Source organism: Drosophila suzukii, chromosome 4 (assembly GCF_043229965.1).
Source record: "Drosophila suzukii chromosome 4, CBGP_Dsuzu_IsoJpt1.0, whole genome shotgun sequence".
Classification (NCBI taxonomy): Eukaryota; Metazoa; Arthropoda; class Insecta; order Diptera; family Drosophilidae; genus Drosophila; species Drosophila suzukii.
Genome location: NC_092083.1, coordinates 45,141 through 70,186, shown reverse-complemented (window position 1 = coordinate 70,186; position 25,046 = coordinate 45,141). Strand labels below are relative to the sequence as shown.

Sequence of the window (25,046 nt, the reverse complement as noted above, 5' to 3'; positions counted from 1 at the left end):
CTCAGATTTAGATTCCGTAGCCCTGTACGCACCGCCTAAACCTGTGACGCGCACAATTTTTATTCTAGATAACAAATTTTAACTGAAATGTATTGGTCTCGTCAGTACCTATCGATTGATCCAAAAAAATTTGCCACGCCCACTCTAACGCCCATAACTCTTAAATCTGTCCACCGCCGGTAGGTGGCGCATTTCAATCTCGCCTTGCTGCTTGCATACCTCCATTTCCCTTTGGTCCCTTTAGCTGAGTAACGGGTATCTGATAGTCGAGGTACTCGACTATAGCGTTCTTCCTTGTTGAATTTTAAAAAGAAAATAACGCAAAAACAAGAAACGATGCTAGCTTCGGCAAGCCGAAGTTTATATACCCTTGCAGTTATAAGAAATAGTCAACGTTATTTACACCGTATTTAATTTTTAAGAATTGTGATACTAAAAAAAAACACGAGTTCAACATATAAACAAGTTTATTAATGAATAATAAAAAATGGTACACCCCGGAGTAAAAGAGAATATGATCAAAAATGGCAAAGCTATAATTATTTTTTTATTGTTTTCTAATTAATTATCGGAACGTTCCTATGGCAGCTGTATGATATAGTCGTCCGATTTGTTAAAATTAAATTAAAAATTCTGAAATGTTAAACAAATAATATACCTAAAAGTAAAAGTTAATATGTCAAAAAGCACCGAAGCTATAGTTCAAAACAATTTTTGTAACTTATTTTTGCGATTATTCCTATGGAAGCAATAAGATATAATTATCCGATCCGGCTCATTACGACTTATCACTTCCTCTGACAACACTTTTGGGTTTAATCATATAGCTTATCTACGCAAACCAATACAGCGCTGCTAAATTCCCCAAACCGACCCAACCCTTGCAGTTAAAAAGATGTTAAGTATATTTTAAATAATAACTGAAATCGTATCAAAACTAAGTAATTGCTCCGATTGCAATATAAATTGAGGCTTGAGAAAGCTTTAAAACTGCAAGACTTGTTTGCGTTGTTGGAAATGACAAAATCGGTTCTGATCGAGGATTATTATAGTCCCCTGAAAGAGTATAACAACATAGTTGTGTCCATTTGGACCGCATAAAGTGGACACTTTATTGGAGACAGAAATATAAATCATGAATTAATTTTTTGAGTATGATTACAATATATTTTTCCCTCGCTAGGAAGTTTTTTGTTTGTTATTTTTTTTGGTTTGCAATCTCGAACTTAAAATCCAGCTTAAAATGTATAATTACGTTGGCTTGATAAGATCGAATTAAAAAAATAGAGTTTATGAAGTAGGGAATGGGTGTTCGTTAAGAAGAAAAAAGCAGTTGAAAAAGACAAAAACGTGCAGGCCTCATCTCTCTGCTTAATTTTAATATAACATTCAAACATGGTAACGTGCTAAACAGTTTGGCCGTAAATCAAATTTATAACAATATATATTTTTACTGAGGAAATTGAGAAAAATAGTTTATTTCTATAAATTTATTAACCAAAGAAATGTATTTTTATTTTTCAAATAGATTCCGTTTGAAGTTGCAGAATAGTGTAAATGTAACACTATATATCTGTATACTTTAGTTAAAATTATATAACGATTTGTATGTACTTAACCCTATTTAACACCTATGCCCGATTTATTTAGCTGCGCAAACATGACAAAATGGATAAAAATAAAATGCGTAAGGAAGATGGTGATGTACCAGAAGGCCACAATGAAAGCGATGTTGATTTAACCGCCAATACTGGACTCACTAGCACATCTGAACTGGCTTCTGCAGCATCAACTGATGGATCCTCATTTCGTTATTGTATGCCGACACATGCAGTATACACCACGCCAGTACCAACGGCATGTATCGTTGATAAACATAGGTTTAGAAATAATAGACATGACAATTAACCTGGTTGGGCTTCCATTATTGATTTAGCACCTTCAGTAAATTCCCTTTAATCATACCAGAATTGGAAGCGTTTTAAACTATTTGAAGTCTTTTTCTTACGGTTATCCGGGAAGCATAGACAGAGGTGAAAAAATTGTTCAAACCACTGCACGAATCAAACTACAAAATCAAAAACAGAATTTATAGAAATCAGGGGTGTAGGAATAATATACATATCCCTGAAGTTTCCTTAGCGGCCGACGTAGTTCTGTACCTTGCCCACAAGGGAATTCGTGGGATTGGAATTGGTTATTTCATCGTGAGCGGTTTCAATTATTCATAAAACTGTATACAGACCGACATACCCCATGATGCTATTTCGGTTAAAGGTTTCCGTTGCTTAAACTATTTTTTCTTTTTTAATTTCAAAATACTTTTTAAATAAAAAAGAAATGTAAGTTTATACGACAGGTCGCTTTTTATACTTGTGTTTTCTAAAGGCCTTACCGGATGGCACGAGTCTTCTATTGATAACCTAGAAGACTGTTAAAAGACTCGACAGCCTGGACTTGTATGAAATCAAGACTGAACCAAAACTTTGCCAAGACTTCTATTTTGCCAACTTAAACCAGCTCTTTAATTTGTCTTCCAATAATAAATTATAGGGGTACTTTTATTGCCACAAATGTGTTATTTATACGGTGTGGTAGCGTTTGCTTCTTTTAATCTGGTTTTTCCTTACTTCATTATTATCAAAATCATTTAAAAAAATATTAGTTTTGAAATGTTTAAAATTAAAAATAAAATGGTTTCGTATATACGGGTCGGAGAAAAAGTTTTGAGCGAAGACAAAAATCATTGAAAACAGATTTTAGCTTTTCCTATCGTTTTTCTCAACGTTTCATTAAATAGTGTTTGAACACTTTTAATGTGTCAATAAAATTGTACGAGCTATGGTTTTCACTGTTAATGTCATTCACACATTTTCTTTGTTTGTTCTGTATTGTTAATCCACAAATTTTAACATGAACAAAACAAACTGGTATTTTGATACAAAATACGTATAGTTACAAATGTTGCTTATAAAAAGTTAATCGACCCTCAGCCGGAGCACTTCATCACTACGTCCTCAGTGAAAACTTACATTAAATAAAGAAACTAGCTTCGTCAAGCCGAAATGTGTATATTCTTGCACCAAGTCATGTCGGCTTATTTAAGTAAGGCTAAACAGGAGCTTTAAAACAGAAATCTTTAAAATCTAAAAAGTAATGTTAGACCGTAATTTTGTAATTGCTTAGAACCCTTTAACGATTACGTTACATAATTGTTTTGTCACATTTCGGGCTATACAATTCGACCCTTCCTGGTAAGCATACCCTATATTTATAAAAATATTTTTTACCGGTCACAAAAAAGGGTTATTATTGTTTCGGAAAGTATTTAACAGGTAGAACGAAGTGTTTCCGACCCCATAAAGCCGAGTAGATCTAGCCATGTCCGTCTGTCCCTCCGTATGAACGCTGAGATCTCGGAATCTATAAAAGCTAGGAATTGGCATGCAGATTTTAGAGCTTCTTGCGCAGCCAAGTTTATTTGAGCAGGGGGCACGTCCATAAACGGCCATAACGCTGAAATCTGTCTAGCGTCCACATTTTTAAATATTTTGAAAAAGAGTAAAAGAGGTTTTGTTCTGATAATCAATACCCATCTACATGCCAAAAAATATTGAAATTGACCATTAATTGTAAAGTTATACGCAAATAAAGGAATCCACGCTAGGTGGTGTGGTTGCCATCTTGGGAACAGTCGCTTTGTACTTCCTTGCACTTCCCTTAGTTCAGCAGCGGGTATCTGATAGTCGAGGCCGTCGACAATAGGATACAGTCGTTACGACTTATATACTACATGCAATCGAAATAAGACATTTGGAAAGGTTTCATCGCGATAGCTCTAAAACTAAGAGACTAGTTCGCTTAGAAAAGGACAGACGGACGGACATGGCTAGATCGACTCGTCTAGTGATGCTGATCAAGAGTATACATATATAATTTATAGGGTCGGAAAGGTCTTCTTTAGTGCATTGCATTAATGCATAAAAACTAAAATAAATATTTTTTTTTAATTGTTGCAAGTGTTAATCATTAAATATTATACTAAAGTTTTATTATTTATTTAGTTTTGCTAAGAACAATTTGAAAAACGGGCATATAAGAGACAGACAGATATAACAAGAGATATCATACAAGACTAAACATGTTTCAAAAGGCTACCTTTTAATTCTTTCGTTCCTTTGCTTAATTACATTATGCGTAGGGCTTCCTAAGAAAGTGATATAGAACATATAAAAAGGCGAAATGAATAAAAATATTTAAGTGTAGCATGCAAGTTGTTCACTTTTTACCTAAAACGTTAATTTATTTTTACGTGGTTAAAAATTGGTTAAAGAAACGTTTATAATTGGGTAAGCAAATCATATTGCTAAAGAGGATTCTAAATTCAATGTAAATAGTTTTTATTTATATAATTGATTTTTAAATAACACAGAAAAACTTAAGTTTTATATTCGGTGTAAATTTGTTTAGTGGTCAATAAATATTGAGTAAAACACTTAATGTATACTTGTCTAATTTATGCTAACACTTTCGTAGTGATGATCAGGTTACTTTTTTAACCTTCCCATACACATCTAAACGAATACAATACAAAATCTTTAGTGAACTGGTAAAATACCTTCTATGTGTGCAATTATAGTTAATATTTCCTTTAAAACTGTTGTACTTTGAAAATGTTGCCTGTAATTCTTTAATTGATTTTACATATTTGTATACGATTTTTTATTAATCAATAATAATTAAACATTCATTTCCTTTAGGCTTTTGCATGGTTTAGCGACTTGCTGGTTGAACACGCGGAGATATTTTGGTCTCTCTTTGCAGTTGATATGGATAGAGTCTTATCAGAACAAGCTCCTGATACATGGGATTCATTCCCATTATTTCAAATTTTAAATGATTATTTGAGAGCTGATGGTAAGTTAATATTTTAAAATTTTTTTAACAAGTATTAGCACTATTGTTATTTTTATCATTACCATTATTATTGTCATGTTACTATCTCCTGCATTCCACATCAAATGTAAGAAACAGTCTTGGGTCACCTTTCGGAAAAGTTCGAAATAATAAATGTTGTCTTCATAGATTATACATAACAACCCTAAATCTATTTATACCGGTTACTCGTGGACAAAAAGCGTATATTGTATTCGGAGAAAAGTATGTAACAGGTAGGAGGATGCGTAGTGTATATATTATTGATCAGGATTAGTAGCCGAGTCAATCTAGCCGTGTCTGTCTGACCGTGTAATGCTGTGGTCTCGGAAGCTGTAAGAGCTAGATCCTACAATCAACGTTTGTAAAGCTACGCTACTCTCGTAGTATTTCGTTTTGCTATTGCTATCGCTCTTCATAGCAGAACAACGAGAAAGTATGTGCTTTGCTCTGCTCGCAGTTTTGTCGCTTAAGAAACTGTAGCAATAGCGATAGCAGAAAATGAAGTTCTGTGCTCTTATAGCGAGATGAGAGCAGAGCACATGCTACTTTTTCATGTGCTACGGCTCTCGCTTGTGTTTTTTTTTTTTTTTCTGCACCTTTCTTTTAATCGATTTCTTGCTGCTCAGGTCGGGTGTAATGCCATTGTAAATGTTTCCTTAAATTAAAAACACGGTCGTTTTTTATAGCACGGAAACATGTTTTGCATTTAATGTGGTCGAAATCTATCTCCACGTAATTTTTTAAAATGTTGATACTTTTCTTTGCCGGTGTCATGGTTACGCAGTTAATCAAAACTCAATAGTGCCAAACATATTTTCTTAAAACTACAAAGCGACAAGTAAAAAACAAGGAAGAACGCTATAGTCGAGTACCTCGACTATCAGATACCCGTTACTCAGCTAAATAGAGATATGCAAGCAGCAAAGCGATATTAAAATGCGCCACCTACCGGCGGCATACAGAATTAAGCGTTATAGGCGTTAGAGTGGGCGTGGCAAATTTTTTATCTAGCATGAAAATTGTGGGCGTCACAGGTTTTCGCGGTTTGTGGGCGTTAAAGTGGGCGTGTCAAAATTTTTTTGGGTCAATCGATAGGTATTGATGAGAACAATACATTTCAGCTAAAATTTTTATTCTAGCATCAAAACTGTAGGAGCCACAGTTTTGGGCGGTTTGTGGGCGTTAGAGTGGGCGTGGCACTCTGCTGAAACAAACTTGCGCTGCGTAAGAAGCTCAGGAATCACGCCAAATCTCAATAGCCTAGCTCCCATAGTTTCCGAGATCTCAGCGTTCATCCGGACGGACAGACAGACGGACAGACGGATAGACGGACATGGCTAGATCGACTCGGCTAGTGATCCTGATCAAGAATATATATACTTTGTGGGGTCGGAAACGCTTCCTTCTGCCTGTTACATACTTTCCGACGAATCTAGTATACCCTTTTACTCTACGAGTAACGGGTATAAAAAGGGTGCATAAGAAAGGTGCAGAAAATAAAAAAAAACAAGGAAAAACGCTATAGTCGAGTACCTCGACTATCAGATACCCTTTACTCAGCTAAAGGGACCAATAGGAAATAAAAATATGCAAGCAGCAAAGCCAGATTGGAATGCGCCACCTACTGGAGATCTCAATATATGGTTATGTGGGCGGTAGACTAATTTAAGCCTTATGGGGGTTCACCTGTGTAAATGTCGATTTTCAAGCGCTTTTTTGGATATTTCGTGTAAGTAATGTATTCAAGGTTTTTGAATAATTACTGAATTATTTACTGTTGTTTTATCAAGAAAGTGTACGGGTGACCGAAGCTGGAACGAGACTTTCCCAAATTTACGGACCTAAAAGGTGTGCAGGATACACCACACATAAGTCGTCTGAAACAAAAAACGAAAAGTTTGTTAAAGTTTGTTATCTAGCATGAAAATTGTGGGCGTCACAGGCTTGGGTGGTTTGTGGGCGTTAGAGTGGGCGTGGCATACTCGCGTAACAAACTTGCGCTGCGTACAAGGCTACGAAATCTAAATCTGAGATCCTAATTCTCTAGCTTTGATAGTTTCCGAGATATCAACGTTCAAATTTACGATTTTTTGAAGTTTGTGGGCGGTTTGTGGACGTTAAAGTGGGCGTGGCAAACTTTTGGGTCTGTCATCTTAAATAGGTCGCCGCCCACATTACCATATATTGAAATCGCGTGTAGGTGGTGCCTTGCAACCTAATTTTGCCTTTGTATATTTCTATCTCCCTTTTGCTTCTTTTTAGCTGAATATCTGATAGTCGAAGCACTCGACTATAGCGTTCTTCCTTGTTTTATTTTAAATTTCTGTCGATAATTTCTATAAAGATCTAATGGCAAAAATTATGACTTGAGACTAGTGAAATTTGTCTTGATTGATTTAAATGGGTATATTAGATTCGTCGGAAAGTATGCAAGAGGTAGAAGGAAGCGTTTCCGTTGGACATGTCTGCCTGTCTGTCCGTATGCACGCTGATATTGGGATAAGCATGTATATTAAAATCATTCCTACGCAGTGCAAGTTTGTATCATCCGTGCGCCACATTTTAAAAGACTGTGTAAAACTATAATTAAAAAAAAACAAGGAAGAACGCTATAGTACCTCGACTATCAGATACCCGTTACTCAGCTAAAGGGGCCAAAGGGAAATGGAGAAATGCAAGCAGCAAAGCGAGATTTAAATGATCCACCTATCGGCGGTAGACAGATTTAAGCGTTATGGGCGTTAGAGTGGGCGTGGCAAATTCAATCAATGGATCAATCAATTGGTATTGACGAGACCAATACATTTCAGTTAAAATTTTTTATCTAGCATGCAAATTGTGGGCGTCACAGGCTTGGGAGGTTTGTGGGCGTTAAAGTGGGCGTGGCAAACATATTTTTAGGTCAATCGATAGGTATTGATGAGAGCAATACATTTCAGTTATTCTATTCTATTTTCTATTATTCTAGCATCAAAACTGTAGGAGCCACAGTTTTGGGCGGTTTGTGGGCGTTAGAGTGGGTGTGGCACATTGCTGAAACAAACTTGCGCTGCGTAAGAAGCTCAGGAATCTGCACGCCAAATCTCAATAGCCTAGCTCTGATAGCTTTCGAGATCTTAGCGTTCATACGGACAGACGGACATGGCTAGTGACTCGGCTAGTGATCCTGATCAAGAATATATACACTTTATGGGGTCGGAAACGCTTCCTTCTGCCTGTTACATACTTTCCAACGAATCTAGTATACCCTTTTACTCTTCGGTAACGGGTATAATTATATAAACCCTTAATAGACTTTTAGTGCAACTTTTATTGAATTTGATCGATCGAGTCTGGTGCTATGCACTTTTTTAACAATGATATAAATTTTTTTTTCTCTCTATCGAATAGAAGTTTTGGTTTCAAGAAAATGTGAGGCACGTTGGCACGGGTTTAACACCCCCGCAGTCTGCTATTTGTATTCTGATAAATTCCGACCGATTCGAACAACACTTGTAACAATATATGGTTAATGCAATGTCATGATGATGTGGGGAAACATATACCAAAAGTTCTGTGTGGCAATATTTTATTATACGCCTTAATGATACGTTTTTAGTCTCCCCAAAAACAATTGACTTTTTACATGACATGGTTTTAATTGCAAGAATATAATAACTTCGGCCTGCGGAAGTAAGCTTCCTTTAATTAATTGTGTTAATACCGTCGGTCTTAGAGGGAGTCATAAACCATGCTTGGGTTTATAAAATTTAAAAATATTTATTCCCTTGCAGACGGTATAATAATTTCAGTCAGAAGTTTGCATTGCCGTTAAGAAGACCTTTCCGACCCCATAAAGTATAAACGTTCTTGATCAGCATCACTAGTCGAGTCAATCTAGCCACGCCCGTCTGTCCGTTTCTATGCGAAGTAATCTATCAGTTTTAAAGCTATCGCGATAAAACCGTACCAAAAGTCTTATTTATATTGCAGGTAGTACATAAGTCGAGTCAAAGCACTATTTTCTATAGCTCTCATTGGAATGATAAAACCAATTTAAAAAAAATCTAATTTTTAAATTATTACTTTGGTGTTATTTGACATTAACTTCTACTCTTAAAAGTATCATTCTTTTAATATTTCAGAGTTTTCAAATTAGATAATTAATGGGAACATGATAGGAAAATAATAATAGCTCCGTTATTTTTTGATCATTAACCACTCCGGTATAAAACTTCTTTTTAATTTTTCAGAATTGCGAATCAAATTAAACAAAAAAACTTAAACAAAAAAAATTAAAAAATGTCAAAATAATACAAAGACCGGTATATTTTGTTTTTGGTAGTAAATTGAAATGGAACATTACCTTAATGTATCTGTAATTATTTATAGTTTTCAAAAAATTGGAAAGCTCTGTATACATGCTCCCATGCGGACGACCTGCAAGGGTATAGAAGCTTCTGTTGGGCGAAGTAAGCTTCTTTTTTATACCCTTGCAGAGGGTATATTGATTTCAGTCAGAAGTTTGCAACGCAGTGAATGAGACGTTTCCGACCCCATAAAGTATATATATTCTTGATCAGCATGACTAGAAGAGTCGATCTATCCATGTCCGTCCGTCCATTTCTACGCAAACTAGTCCCTCAGTTTTAAAGCTATCGGGCTGAAACTTTCTTAAAAGTCTTATATCTTTTGCAGGTAGTATACTAGTCGAAACCTGCAGGATCGGACAACTATATCTTATAGCTCCCATAATTTTATCAAAATCGGACGACTATATCATATAGCTGCCATAGGAACGACCGGAAAATTGGTGGGAAAATAATATGAAACGAATTATAGCTTATATCTTATACTATTGGGAATACCTTTTTTTATTTTTAAATTTAATAATTATAACTGCAAGGGTATACAAGCTTCGGCTTGCCGAAGTTACCTTCCTTGAGTAAATTGTATTTTTAAGAAGAATGGTTTTTCAATACTCAATTTGGTTCAAAAGTTACAGCGCTTTAATTAGGCTGGAGGACTAAAAATTTCGAATACGTTTTCATCGTAACCATTTTTTTTTACTGGTAGCCAAGATAACTTTATAACGATTTGATCTTCCTTTAACAAATGGAATGAATGGTCTGTTTCGACCAAAGTGTAACCTGATTTTCTTATATTGGGTGGGCAAGAAAGTCATGTCGTTTTTTTTAGTAATCGTTTTTAATCTAATTTATTTACGACTAATCGAGCACCAGGGTCACACTTTTTAGTATCGTTTTAAAGCTTATTGTCTTAGGTACTATCGACGAAAATTTGGTAATTATTCGATAACATTTGTGGAAGCTATAGCAAATTAAACATGGAGGACCAAAGTGAGCATTTTCGGCATATTTTGCTTTTTTACTTCCGAAAAGGAAAAAAAGCGGTCGAAGCTCGCGAAAAATTGTGCGAAGTGTATGGTAAAGATGCCATGAGTGATCGCCAATGTCAGCGCTGGTTTGCCAAATTCAGGCTTGGAGATTTTGGAGTTAAAGACGCCCCACGTTCTGGTCGACCATCGGCCGTTTTTGACGAACAAATTCAGGCTTTGCTGGATGAAAACCGGCGCTATTCAACGCGGGAGATGTCAGAGAAGCTCAGTGTGTCGCATACAACGGTTGAAAACCATTTGAAGAAACTTGGCTACGTAAGCAAGCTCGATGTTTGGGTTCCGCATAACTTAAAGGAAATTCACCTAACTAAGCGTATCAACATCTGCTATTCTCTGCTGCAACGGATTAAAAACGATCCTTTTTTGAAGCGGATCATTACTGGCGACGAAAAGTGGGTTGTTTACAATAATGTCCAACGAAAAAGATCATGGAGCAAGAAAGATGAGCCAGCCCAAGCCACATCAAAGGCCGATATCCATCAGAGGAAAGTTATGCTGTCTGTTTGGTGGAATTGGAAGGGTGTAGTGCACTTTGAGCTGCTGGGACGGAATGAAACCATCAATTCAGATGTGTACTGTCGCCAGCTATCCAATTTGGCGGAAAAAATTAAAGAAAAGGAGCCGGCACTAGCTAATCGCAAGGGTATAGTCTTTCACCATGACAACGCTAGGCCCCACACATCTTTGGTCACTCGGCAAAAATTAACGGAGCTGAATTGGGAAGTGCTACCACATCCACCTTATAGTCCGGACTTAGCACCTTCAGATTACCATTTGTTTCGCTCTCTTCAAAACTCTTTGAATGGTAAAAACTTTGATTCAGATGAGGCTGTCGAAAACCACTTGTCTCGATTCTTTGCTGGAAAAGACCAAAAGTTCTTCGAGCGCGGAATTATGCAGCTGCCCGAGAGATGGTCATTAGTGGTCGAACAAAACGGCCAATACATAATTGATTAATTATAAGTCCTGATATAAATAAATCATCTTTGAAAATATTGAAAAAAAACGACATGACTTTCTTGCCAACCCAATAGTTGTCGAGATCACAGCGTTCACACGGACAGATAGACGAAAAGTTTTCTATACGAACTTTAACATAACCTTTATAGAACCTGTTCAGCAGATGTGAAGCTATCGTTTGAACTAAAAAAATTTCAATAGGCCATGAACCTACACCCGTTACTCTTAGAGTAAAAAGGTATATTATATGTATGTAACAGGTAGAAGGAAGCGTTTCGGAACCCATAAAGTACAGTGGTGCTCATAGACTTAAGCCACTGCCACTACCATAAACTGTTTTCTTAATAACTTTTTTGAACATATTTATTTCGGCCTGAAATTTTTGCATTTTGCAGAACTGTTATTTAAGCATCTGATCACAGTAAAAAATGACAAGTAGGTATTCGTATTTTCCAAAAAATTGACTAAATGTCAAAAAGAAGTATTGTGCTCTGCTCATATACTTAAGCCACCTTGAGCTAAAATCGTCAAACTTGTGTTTTTTCCGAAAAAGTTGTGCTAGTTATTTTCTAAACTAAAGTATTGAATACTAAATACGTTTCCCAAAACAATTTGACCGCTATGGCTAAAAATAAGAATTCAAATTCGGCCGAAAGAAAGGTAATATGGGATATTACGAAAAAAACACAAATATTCTACAAATTTGTAAGACTTTACATTTTTCGCGTGGCCAAGTCAGAAATGCGATTGCATTTTATAAGAAACATGGAACCTGGGAAAGTGTTCCACGTGAAAAGCCCAGAAAAACCACTTTAAACGACGATAGACGGATTTTCAAAATCAGTAAAGCCGATCTGTTCTAGTCTTTGACGCAAATCAGGGGTCAAATGGTGGCAGATTATGGCGTGAATGTGTCAACTCAGACCATAAGAAGACGGCTAAATGAATTCGGGTTATATGGACGCATTGCCAAAAAAAAACCATTGCTGTCAATTAAAAATGTTAAAAAGCGCCTTCAATTCGCCAGAGAGCATATTCAAAAAGGTCCCAATTTTTGGAACATGATTGTTTGGAGCGACGAATCCAAGTTTAATGTCTTTGGGAGTGATGGTAAACCATATGTACGACGTTCTCCCAAAAAACAATTGGACCCCAAATACACGAAGAAGACTGTTAAACATGGTGGGGCTTCGATTATGGTCTGAGGCTGTTTCACAAGTCGTTGGCCAAAAAAAACCAGCAAATAAAAACGATTTATGGCGAGTTTTGCAAGAAGAGTGGAAGAAAATCACCCATCAACAGTGCGCACGTCTTGTGGACTCAATGCCAAAGCGTTGCTCCGCTCTTCTTAAGCAGAAAGGTCATCCCACTCAATATTGAAGTAAATTTATTAAAAGTATAAGGAATATTGGGAAATTTTTTTACTTTTTCAACCAATATGTTCCAGGTGGCTTAAGTATGTGAGCAGGACATTTTGGAGATGGTCTCAGATTTTTTAAGTTTTTCGGTGACACGTCCCACGTGAAATCACTTGTGAAATTCAGAATATTACCAATGAGTTTTCACTTATAAAATGACTTGCAAGTGACACGTCCCAAGTGAAATCACTTGTGAAATTCAGAATTTTTCCCATGAGTTTTCACTTACAAAAATATAGAATTTAAAGTACATACATTTTTAATTACATTTAAATTCATTTTAATTAGATCGTATTATTATGATTTTCAATTAAAAGGCAATTAGTTAGTATTTCTAATTCTTTTGTTTTGTTAGTTTGTTTTTTACGTTCGTCATCGCCTTTCTCAAACATGTGATTAAAAAATGCGTTTTACTTGTTAATTTGTATATTTACCTTTTAGAGCTGTGTATAAACCCTTTGCGGGATTTTTTTTGGCACAAAACATTTCATTGTCCACTTTCGGCTAACGGATCTTATTGAATACCTTCAAAATTTACGTACTTTAAACTAAGATCATTGCACAACATCCTAAACTTAATGCAGCACTTACCTGACTTTATTATATTAACTTAAAGAAACGATTAAAGAAACTCTGCTGCGCACAATTAAAATGTATGCTTCCCTTTCAATCACCCAAACAGAATGCACCAAGTCTTCCTCTCTCCCCTTTACTTGATTTCTTTTGTTATACCCGTTACTCGTAGAGTAAAAGGGTATACTAGATTCGTCGGAAAGTATGTAACAGGCAGAAGGAAGCGTTTCCGACCCCACAAAGTATATATATTCTTGATCAGGATCACTAGCCGAGTCGATCTAGCCATGTCCGTCTGTCCGTCTGTCCGTCTGTCTGTCCGTCCGGATGAACGCTGAGATCTCGGAAACTATGGGAGCTAGGCTATTGAGATTTGGCGTGCAGGTTCCTGAGCTTCTTACGCAGCGCAAGTTTGTTTCAGCAATGTGCCACGCCCACTCCAACGCCCACAAACCGCCCAAAACTGTGGCTCCTACAGTTTTGATGCTAGAACAAAAATTTTAGCTGAAATGTATTGTTCTCATCAACACCTATCGATTGACTCAAAAAAAAGTTTGCTACGCCCACTTTAACGCCCACAAACCGCAAAAACCTGTGACGCCCACAACTTTCATGCTAGATACAAAATTTTAACTGAAATGTATTGGTCTCGTCGATACCTATCGATTGATCCAAAAAAAAAATTTGCCACGCCCACTCTAACGCCCATAACGCTTAAATCTGTATACCGCCGGTAGGTGGCGCATTTTAATCTCGCTTTGCTGCTTGCATATCTCCATTTAGCTGAGTAACGGGTATCTGATAGTCGAGGTACTCGACTATAGCGTTCTTCCTTGTTTTTTCTTCGCTGTTGGCGCGTGCCACTGCACCTATACGCTTTCTAAAGCGAAAAATATCCGACTATTAAATTTTTACTTCTTGACTAAGAAATACAACATGAATTTTTTAAAAATGTTTATTCTAAAATGTTTTTAATATTGAAATCAATTTTAACGGACTTAATTTTTATAACTAAACTAAAAAATTATGTTGTAATAAAAATGTATAATAAATAAACATAACATTATAAGTAAATTCAATTTACTTAATTTTACTATACTCAAATAATTTACTTTTATAAAACCATATTAGTTGTTTTTTTTCGATGTACAATAGTGCTCCTAAAATATTAGGGCGTTTATAAAACAATATTAGTTGTTTTTTTTTATATACAATAATGCTCCTATTATATTTGGGCGTTCACTTGTCGCTGTTAGTCGCTAGCCGAACATACCAAATAGACTAGTTTATGGACTTTTACGTTTACAAAAGTATTTATGCCCGTTACACGTAGAGTGTGTACTAGATTCGTCGGAAAGTATGTAACAGTCAGAAGGAAGCGTTTCCGACCCCATAAAGTAGGTATATTCTTGATCAGGATCACAAGCCTAGTCGGTCCGTATGAACGCTGAGATCTCGGAAAATATTAGAGAGAATTGGGATCTTATGTTTAGATTCCGTAGCTCTGTACGCAGCGCAATTATGTTACGCGAATATGCCACGCCCACTCTAACGCTTACAAACCTGCGGCGCCCACAATTTTCATGCTAGATAAAAAATTTTAACTGAAGTGTATTATCTCGGCAATACCTATCGATTGATCCAAAAAAAGATTGCCACGCCCACTCTAACGCCCACAAACCGACCAAGCCTGTGGCGCCCACAATTTTTATGCTAGATAATTTCCCTTTGGTCCCTTTAGTCGAGGTACTCGACTATAGCGTTCTTCCTTTTTTTGATAATCTAATTATTGGTTATATATCATTTTGTTTTTAGATAATTTGCGGAATGGGCGTTTTCATCAGCACCTTCGAGACACATTCGCACCATTAGTCGTGCGGTACGTAGATCTGATGGAATCTTCAATAGCTCAGTCAATTCATAAGGGATTTGAAAAGGAACGCTGGGAAAGCAAAGGGTATGTATGACTTTAAATGTTCAATTACCGTACAACTTAAAACAAATAATTGTATGAGTAATATATGCACATATTGCAAACAATATTCATAATTGGCAAATTAATACTCAAAAATTATATTAAATTTAACTCATTAACTGATCCGATTGAAAGATATTTTGGAAATCAGATTGGCAAGGTCACACATACGTACATATATTAATTAAGCTCAAATTTCATATTCTGCATATAAACGCAGTATTTGTGTTGTATTTATATTTTTATTCTATAAAACTTTAGGATTAACGCTGCTTTGAACCCTGCAGCATTAAACAATGCTGCCCAGGCGCTCAATACAGCAGCTCTCAACCCATCAATGCTACTCAGCGGCAAAAAAGATACAGTAAATTTTTATGTGCCGAAGTTACCAAAGCAATCTAATTCAACAGCGGCCAGCGACGAAATGAGGTTTTTAAATATAAAAAAAATCAATTTATTTATAGAAGTAGATTTTCAAGTTGTCTGCATTTGGTTTTGCATTTTGTGTTTTGCCAAATTTCTAGCATTGCCGATCTTATAACTTGTCAGCATTTATATGCATTTCACAAGATAGAAAATGAATTCTAGAAAAATCGTAGTATTGTTAAGTTACATATTATCTTGAAAACGATTTCCTTGTTCATAATTTCATACTTATAGCGTTGTTAAGTTCGTGCATTTAAAAAATATTGCAAATCTTTATAACAAAGTATTTTGATATTTTTAAATACATTTATTATAGAAATGCTAGGGCCGTTATATCGTCCGTTACTTTGTTTTTTAACTCGGTCCTTTAGTTACGGTTCGTAGGGGCCATCTCGGAAATTATAAGAGCATTAGGTTACTTATTGATCAAAACGGATCATTAATTAAAAAGTCTTAAGCAATTAAAGCTTTCCCCGCTAGGAATAAGTCGATCTCACTCATACATACTAAAAGCTAGAGAGTTAAAACTTGACAAGTAGATTCAATTAGTAACTATAAATCCTACGGCAAGTCAAAAGTCCCATCGCCCATAACGCTCAGTTCGGTTTTGCGACCACGTTTTTCAAGCTTGAGTTACAGATTCTATTATATACAAAAGTTCAAGGCGCCCACATGAATGAAGATTTTTTAGTGCCCATATTATTTTATTTAATTTGTCAATCTATCGGCGTACCCAAAATGATTTAAGTAGGACCATTAGTTAACAAGTTAAATTGTTTAGCTGAGTGAGTAAAGGGTATATGATAGTCGATGGGCTTGACTATAGTGTTTCCTCTTGATTTTTCAAAACCACATTTTTCCTTAAAGCAACCTCAACGATGAATACTTTCTCTTTCGCAGTATAATTTTTACATCAGTATACTTCTCTTCAGCCATTTTTTAATATGTTATCAGCTGAATGAATACCGGCTTTAAGTATTTTTTTTACTTCGATTTCATCATTTAAAGCGCAGGCGAGAAAACGAAACCCAAATTATCGGGTTATAAAATTTATTTTCATTTTACCTAAATGGATTTCTTTTAAGCCACTTTTAAATATTATAAAGATTTGTTCGTCATCAGCTGAATGAAAGACTGCTTTAGGTATTTTTCGACTATTTTTCAATTTTTCGGATGCACAATATCTTTTATTTCACAACTAAAAGTGCAGTTGAAAAAAGAACAGCATATTGTCTGATAACATTGATTTTCAATTTACCAAAAGAGCTACTTTTCAGGACATTTTAAAGTTTTTTTTTGATTAAGGTATTTTTCGATTATTTTTCATTTTAGGTTGCACAATAGAACGACTTTCTTTCACAATTTAAAGTGTGGTTGAGAAAAAGAAAACAAATTTATTGACAGATTACAATTATTTTCATTTTACATAAATTGTACTTTGCAGGACATTTTAAAGCATTAATTTTGTTATATTAATAAACTTTAAACATAGTACATATTTCATCTAGTACCAAAATTGTTGGTTTTGACATATTTATTGGCTTGTTACATAGCGATATGTGTCATTATTTAACATGTTAAGCTCCGATTATAGTTTTTGTAAGCTTTATTGCATTTTAATCTTTCCCATCCTCAAAATCCTTAATAATGTACATAAAAATATTACGTTTATCGACATGTGACATTGTTTAACATTGAAAGCTGCGTTTATTATCTTGGTAAACTTGTTTGCATTATAATTTTAAAAAATCCTTAGTACCAAACATAACAAGAAAGAAAGCTAACTTCAGCAATCCGAAGTTGATATACCCTTGCATCTTAAACAAGATCATGCGAATGAAATCACATTTATATTACGGAAATCGTATATTCGAAAGATTTGTATATATAAATTCCGACAGTTCCTATGACAGATATATATTTAAATATAAAAATAAATATATTTAAAGTCTTTGGCGCCCACAACTTGTATGCTAGATAAAAAAGTTTAACTGAAACGTTTTAGTCTCGTCAATACCTATCGATTAATCCAAAAAAAATTTGAACGCCCACAAACCACCAAAGCCTGTGGCACCCACAATTTTTATGCTAGATACAAAATCTACTCTAACGCCCATAACGCTTGAATCTGTCTACCGCCGGTAGGTGGCGCATTTTAATCTCGCTTTGCTGCTTGCATATCTCCATTTCCCTTTGGTCCCTTTAGCTGAGTAACGGGCATCTGATAGTCAAGGTACTCGACTATAGCGTTCTTCCTTGTTTTCTCATAAATTTATCGATCGACCGTGGGATCGGGGTCGTAGGATTTAAAACTGTTTTAAAAATCTGTACCCCAGAGTAGAAGAAAATGTGATTAAAAACAACGAAACTATAACGATACCCTTTACTCGTAGAATAAAAAGGATACATTGTATTCGGGTAAAAGAATGTAACAGGTAGAAGGAAGCGTTTCCGACCCCATTAGGTATATATTCTAGATCGGTATCATTATGATAGGTATCGTATGTCCCAAGCATTTGGGCAATTTCTGGTGGTGCCACCTCTTTGTAAAAACTCGTGTTGAAAGGTGCATCTTTAATGACATTTGAAACGGTGGAAATGGGGTTGTAGCGCCTAATGTGACAGTATGTTTGCGTCAACGGTTCAAAAATGAGTGTTGATAATGATAATGCGCCTTCCCATCGATCGACATTTGTGACCTATTTTTTTTTAAATATAATTTTTACCATTAATAACTCGCCTGATATGGCACCCTGCGACTTCTTCCTGTTCGGCTAAGTGAAATTAGCCAAGAAAAGTCAACACTATGCTGACATGGCCATTCCGATCGACAAATTTAAACACAATTTGGAATTGTTGTTGGACGAAGCCATAAGTGCATTGAAGCAGATGGAGATTACTGTAAGGAACAAAAAAACAAATACGCAAAAATTTGTTGTAGTTTTCATTTTATTAAAAAAGCTTGGGGACTTCTGAGACACTCCTTGTATAAGAGCTAGAGACTTAAAATTTTGGAAATTTAGATTCCTTGACTTCGTATTTAGCCCAAGTTTGTTTGCCCCGCTTAATACTGTGGCGCCTACAGTTTTAATAGTAGAATACAGTTTAACTGACGGGTAATGGTTTCTTCAAAACCTACCGATTGACGTAATAAAGTGTGACACGCCGACTCTATCGCACATAACGCTAAAACCTGTCTGTCGCCCACATTTTTAACTGAGCTCGTAGATACGGTCAACAGAACTTTTATAATATATTCTCCCCTGCTCAGTTGAAAGCACTTAAGAATTGAGACTCAATCGCTTAGCTTCAGAGAAACAACCCTTTGTTTCAGTTCCGTTTGTGCACTCGGTCTGGGGTTTTTTGGTAGATTGTAACATTCAAAGTGATTCCTTACTGTCGATGTCACTCGATGTTTTAGTGATGGAACGACCAAGACACGAGAACGGCATTAACATTTTTAGGAACACGAAATTAAAATAATAAAGTCTAAATGAAAAGAAAAAGCAAAATAGAAATGTTGAAAGAGCATTTCAGTTGTCATAGTTAAAAATAAATTAAGAAAAACAAATCAAATTCAAATTATAAAACGGAAATAAAATGTATTAACCAAAAAAATATAAAAAGCATTTCTAAGGTCGCAGGCAAAAAAATTTTTAACAAAAATCGCGGCATATTGATTTATGATCTAACAAAATCATGCTCTGCTTATGTTTATGGCAATAGCGGTCTTTGGGTATTAACCCGACATCCGCAGCCATTGCAAAGTACTCTCCCGACTGCTCAGAATGGAGACCAATTTGAACAAATTAAGTTCTTCCATTTTCAGGTCTTCTCAGTACAAGCTTTGAATGCAAAGTGATTGTATATTTCGCTAAATGGGAAGCATGAGCACGATATAACGTAAAAAAAGACGAAAAAGGTCCATCACCTAAAATGCTGTTATCGATTAGTCGAAACTATCTGACGCCATTTTTATGGCGGGATAATGCAATATTTTTAAATGTTCACCTCCTATTTAAAATATTTCTTTTCCGTTGATTATAACAAAAAAGGTCCGTTTAGTAAATATCTTTGGTTCTTGTCTGAGACATTTTTGATTTTCCTTACATTTTCGAAAAAAAAAACAGCAAAAAACAAACATTTTACGGTTTTTACCGTTATATTCCGAAATCCCGTTTGTTGGGCCACTATTTTTCCCGTAATCAGGACCCAAAAACACGTTGATATGGAAAGTTTGAAAAAAATCGGGCGTTGGAGCTAAACGGAAGTTTATCAATATGATAACATTTTGTGATTGATTTTATTTAAATTTTAGGATCAAAAGAAGAACATTTTAAACTAATATTAAAAGAAAAATGATTTAAAACTGAATTCTCTTCCCAAAAAAACGCAAAAATAAGTTTATTTATTTTATAATAGTTTCATATTTTTATTAAGTTGGTGACAGTTACATATTTAATATTTGATTATTTAAGGGCTTATAATATAACATTATTGTAAATATATAAATCTAAATTAATGTAATGTAAGAGTGTGCTGAAAATAAAAGAATAAATTTGAGAGTAATTATAAGTTTTTTTTATGATTTTCTGACAATTATAAGTGTTTTTCTTACATGTGTTTATATATACATACAGACACGATCGAATTTGTCCTTACCAAATTCTTGAGAAAAACACACTCAATGCAGCCAATCTTTAAAAACAATTCAGCAAACACTTGCAGGTGTATGTACATTCCATACATATGTACATATGTACATACATAGACTTTACTGCAAAGAAAAGAAGAGCTGTAAAAGTGTATATTATTTTAAAGCTCTAAGTACTAAGGAATTTATACTAACCTTCATGGAATTTTCTTACGGACTCCATTTCTACATCCTTCAGGAACTTTAACAACTGCTCGTCACTTTCGCTTTCCATCACTTTACACTTTATATGCGGCACAAAAAAATCGAAACGCAGATGAAATGTGCCAGCCGAATGGTTCAGAAGAAGAAGAGCAAAGAAGAAGAGTCTAACGCGTGCTAACTGTTAACCGAAAGATACTAACGCGTTATAAAAAATCCAGAACGCAATTTCAAGTCGAAACGCAACTCACTTTGTGTTCTATTTTTAGTCCTCTCCGTTCTTACCTTAAGAACATTTGAAGATTATTGGTTTTCTGAGAACAAATTGAATTTGATTTAAGAGCCACGTTGTTGTTTTGAGAACAATTTTGATTTTACCAAATTTTAAGTACAAACTCAACTTGATTCAATTACAAAGAGAACATTTTGAGCTGATAAAATGTCGTTCTCATTTTAAGAACGTTTTCAACTCAGATGAGAACGTCAGAATTCTCTCTGTGAACATTAGCTTAAAACTAAGGTCTCTGTGCAGTGATTGTTGCCATTGTATTATGTTTCTCTTTTTCTTTTTCTTCTAAACGCTGTTTGGGGCGCCTAGAGTCTAAACTGTAGTTACCCGTTCTCCCGCACTCACGCGCTAAACTTTCTTGTTTTCGAATAGCAAAAACTTACGCTAAATCCTCCGCTAACTCTCTCCCCCTCACTCTCTCCCGCTCGCACTCTCCCGCCCAGTACCTCCCGCTCACTCTCTACTGCTCTTTAATTTGCTCTTATCTTTTTAGAGCTTTAATTTGCACAGTGCACCACTGCAGTGGTCCAATATATACCTGTAATGTCAGTCTGTAGTTCAAAGAAATACAAGGCGGTTATCATTGATGGACAACTGAGTATTCCGTGCCATACATGCGAAAATATTTGCCATGCAAGGTGCCTTGATTTTTCAGTCCTGGTACACGATGCAGTTGATAAGAGGAGTGACTTGCGCTATTAGAACAGGCAATCTCCGAAAGGCGGCTCACTAAGAGCACCGTTACGAAAGTCATCCGCAAAAGCCGTAAAAATACGTATCTGAGTCCCATTCCCCTAAGCGCAAAAAGATCGCGGTCGACGCCAGTGAAACTCCCTCTGGCGATCCGGGGTCTTCAGCACAGCAATTGACCTCAGCCACCGCTCAAATCGTACTGAGGTCGAAGGCTAATAAAAAATCGGTTCCCGAATGTACAGATCGCTATATTTTGCCGCTTGCGATACCCGGAAAATCTTAGGTTAATAATAAAACACTGAATCCAACGCCGCATGTTGACTTCACGTCCGGAATGACGATGGAAACTGGTGGTCCGGCAATTAATGCTGTAGTACCAAATCCTGTCACCTGCGTGGTACCAAAACCTATAACCTGTAGACCGCAGGGAAAGCAAATATTTTTTTTACGGCTGAGTCTTGACCTTTCATCCCTGGATATCACGGCCTATATCCGTAGAAAAATTCAGGTTGATGACTTAAAGGTTGAACAATTTACATTTATATATGCTAGGAATATGTAATCTTGTAAAATTGGTATTCCTGTTGCTCAGATTGCAACTGTGTGCTCGACCAAATTTTGGCCTGTAGTCATTTTTGTTAAAGAGTACGTGGCTAAAAAAGGAAATTCGTTTAAAGGAAGTTGAAAACCCCTCTAATGAGCCGTCCACAGCGCCCTCTACCTCTTCTTCTGTCCCAAAAACTAGATTCTTTCCTACTGTTTTTCTATCAAAATACAAGAGGTTTACTAAGTAAGCTGACTAATTTGTACACTGATGGTTTTTCCGCGTCTTCCCACGTTTTTGTATTTACTGAAACCTGGTTAAAACCGGATATTCTTAGCTCCGAAGTTTTTCCAAGTAAGTACACAACTTATGTGCTTGATCGTCCGACCCGACGTTGACTGAAAATAACCATCTGAAGTTCTAATTCTCAAGGAATGAAATGACATCGAAATTCTCGGTATAAAACTTTCTCGTTCCGGTATTTTTATACCCGTTACTCGTAGAGTAAAAGGGTATACTAGATTCGTCGGAAAGTATTAACAGGCAGAAGGAAGCGTTTCCGACCCCATAAAGTATATATATTCTTGATTCTGTATTATTCTTATCAATACCTATCGAGTGACCCAAAAAAAATTGCGACGCCCACTCTAACGCCCATAAACCGCCCAAACCTGTGACGGCCACAGTTTTCATGCTAGATAAAAAATTTTAACTGAAATGTATTGGTCTCGTCAATACCTATCGATTGATGCAAAAAAATTTTGCCACGCCCACTCTAACGCCCATAACGCTTAAATCTGTCTACCGCCGGTAGGTGGCGTATTTAAATCTCGATTTGCTGCTTGCATATCTCCATTTCCCTTTGGTCCCTTTAGCTGAGTAACGGGTATCTGATAGTCGATGTACTCGACTATAGCGTTCTTCCTTGTTATATACATAAAATGTTCCTATATTTCGCCGTCATCTGAATTGCCAATATATGCGAATCACCTGTCCGCTATCCAGACTATCTCAAATAAGCTCTCAGATAGGTATCAGTTACTTTAATATACGACATGGTACGCCGTATAAATATTAATGCCTTCGGCGCAAGTGATTTTCTTGACGGATTGCTTGATATTTCGTTATTTCTTTGGTCAAGCTCCCTTATTTCCGCTTTAACCTAAAGTTTTTAAATTTATTCGTTCAGTGACAAAATAATTGATTGAAACCGTTCTTCCGGAATCGTGTCCACCACAAGATACATAAAATCGATATTGGTCCGACAATTTGGATAAAACTCCGTTATTTTTAAACATTTTTAATTTTTATACCCGTTACTCGTAGAGTAAAAGGGTATACTAGATTCGTCGGAAAGTATGTAACAAGCAGAAGAAAGCGTTTCCGACCCCGTAAAGTATATATATTCTTGATCAGGATCACTAGCCGAGTCGATCTAGTCATGTCCGTCTGTCCGTATGAACGTTGAGATCTCGGAAACTTTACAAGCTACAATACTGGAATTAGGTATGCAGATTCCTGAGATTCCTGCGCCGCGCAAGTTTGTTTCAGCAGAGTGCTACGCCCACTCGAACGCCCACAAACCGCCCAAAACTGTGCCTCCTACAGTTTTGATGCTAGAGTAAAAATTTAAACTGAAATGTATTGTTCTCGTCAATACCTATCGACCGCCCAAGCCTGTGGCGCCCACACTTTTCATGCTAGATAAAAAATTTTAACTGAAATGTATTGGTCTCGTCATTACCTATCGATTGATCCAAAAAAAATTTGCCAAGCCCACTCTAACGCCCATAACGCTTAAATCTGTCTACCGCCGGTAGGTGGAGCATTTCAATCTTGCTTTGCTGCTTGCATATTTTCATTTCCCTTTGGTTTCATTAGCTGAGTAACGGGTATCTGATAGTCGAGGTACTCGACGAAAGCGTTCTTCCTTGTTTAAAATGAAAAGAAAGTTTAAACAACGTTGTTTAAGACACCAAATACTTAATTTGAATAAAACTTTTCAGTCTTATAAAAAATCCAAGATATCTAGCTATTTTTATTGGTACATTTTGATCCCTCGGTTTCCCTATATTAAATCTTCTAAATTTAACTTTTTCTTCTTTCATCGCATTTTCTCATGAACCATTGAAATTGAAGAAAATCTCAATACCTTTCTATTAGTTACTACTTGTTTTAATCGTTTAAGACGGATATTGACCAAAAAATCAACTTTCATTTTCTATAATATGTGTGTTTACACTTGTAAAAATGTACTGTGAGGAGTTGAATAACTCCCCACAAATAGAAGCAGCAGCAGATGGCCGGCCGCTTACCAGATACGCGGCGAATTCGCGTAGTAACGGCGCGGCGAGGAGAACGAGAGAGTTTGGAGACCAAGGGTGGAGATCGAGAGAGTTTGGAGACCAAGGGTGGAGATCGAGAGAGTTTGGAGACCAACGAAGGAGAGCGAGAGAGTTTGGAGACCAATGAAAGAGAGCGAGAGAGATTGGAGACCAAGGATGGAGATCGAGAGAGAATGGAGACTTCGCGGGCAGAGCAAGAGTGCCGTATGCAGAAGGGAATAACGGAACTCCACTGGACTTTGGACTCTCCCGTGAACTTTGGACCGGGAGAGGAAGTGCCACATCTCGGCAGTGGAGCGGCACACAGGCGTGCCACAAGCGGCACGGGAATCAGCGGAACGGCAGCAGTGGGCGGAACATCTATTGGAAGCGGTACGTAAAGGACAAGTGGGTCATTCAGGAGGCACGGACTTTAGACCCAGAGTGGAAAGATCCAGCGGGCCGTGCGCAAAAGGGAAATAACGGTGCTTGGAGGCCCTATATAAGGCCGCAGAGCGCTGGCAGCTGGATCAGTCGATCACGAGGAGTCAAACCTTCAAGATCAATTAAAGTACCAAATAAACAGTCAGTCAAGCAAATAATCTACGAGGGAGCTACAACCAAGCGAGTCGTCGGAAGCAGCGCCGTGGGAA

The 25,046-nt window shown here is 36.4% G+C and overlaps 1 protein-coding gene and 1 long non-coding RNA gene across 12 annotated transcripts in view; one reads left to right on the top strand and one right to left on the bottom strand.

The window, feature by feature from the left end:
- Positions 1-25,046, top strand: part of Cadps (calcium-dependent secretion activator 1) — a 90,459-nt gene that overhangs the window by 54,590 nt on the left and 10,823 nt on the right. For 4 of the 8 annotated variants that reach the window (XM_036822689.3, XM_017088629.4, XM_070997194.1 and 1 more), the window contains 4 exons: positions 1,651-1,857; positions 4,761-4,917; positions 15,103-15,244; positions 15,524-15,691. In XM_036822689.3, the coding sequence (XP_036678584.2) occupies positions 1,651-1,857; positions 4,761-4,917; positions 15,103-15,244; positions 15,524-15,691 (674 nt within the window). The remainder of the gene's footprint in view (positions 1-1,650; positions 1,858-4,760; positions 4,918-15,102; positions 15,245-15,523; positions 15,692-25,046) is intronic. The other 4 variants (XM_065867392.2, XM_070997195.1, XM_065867393.2 and 1 more) reach the window with 3 other exon arrangements.
- Positions 19,986-21,052, bottom strand: LOC136117249 (uncharacterized). 4 transcript variants are annotated; one of them, XR_010654657.2, is made up of 5 exons: positions 20,922-21,052; positions 20,795-20,857; positions 20,538-20,724; positions 20,351-20,465; positions 19,996-20,227 (listed from the first exon to the last, which is right to left on the bottom strand). It is a non-coding gene; the product is annotated as an uncharacterized lncRNA (long non-coding RNA). The 4 variants fall into 4 exon arrangements; XR_010654656.2 differs by having other exon boundaries at positions 19,998-20,227; positions 20,795-21,037; XR_011604540.1 differs by having other exon boundaries at positions 19,986-20,227; positions 20,351-20,483; positions 20,538-21,037.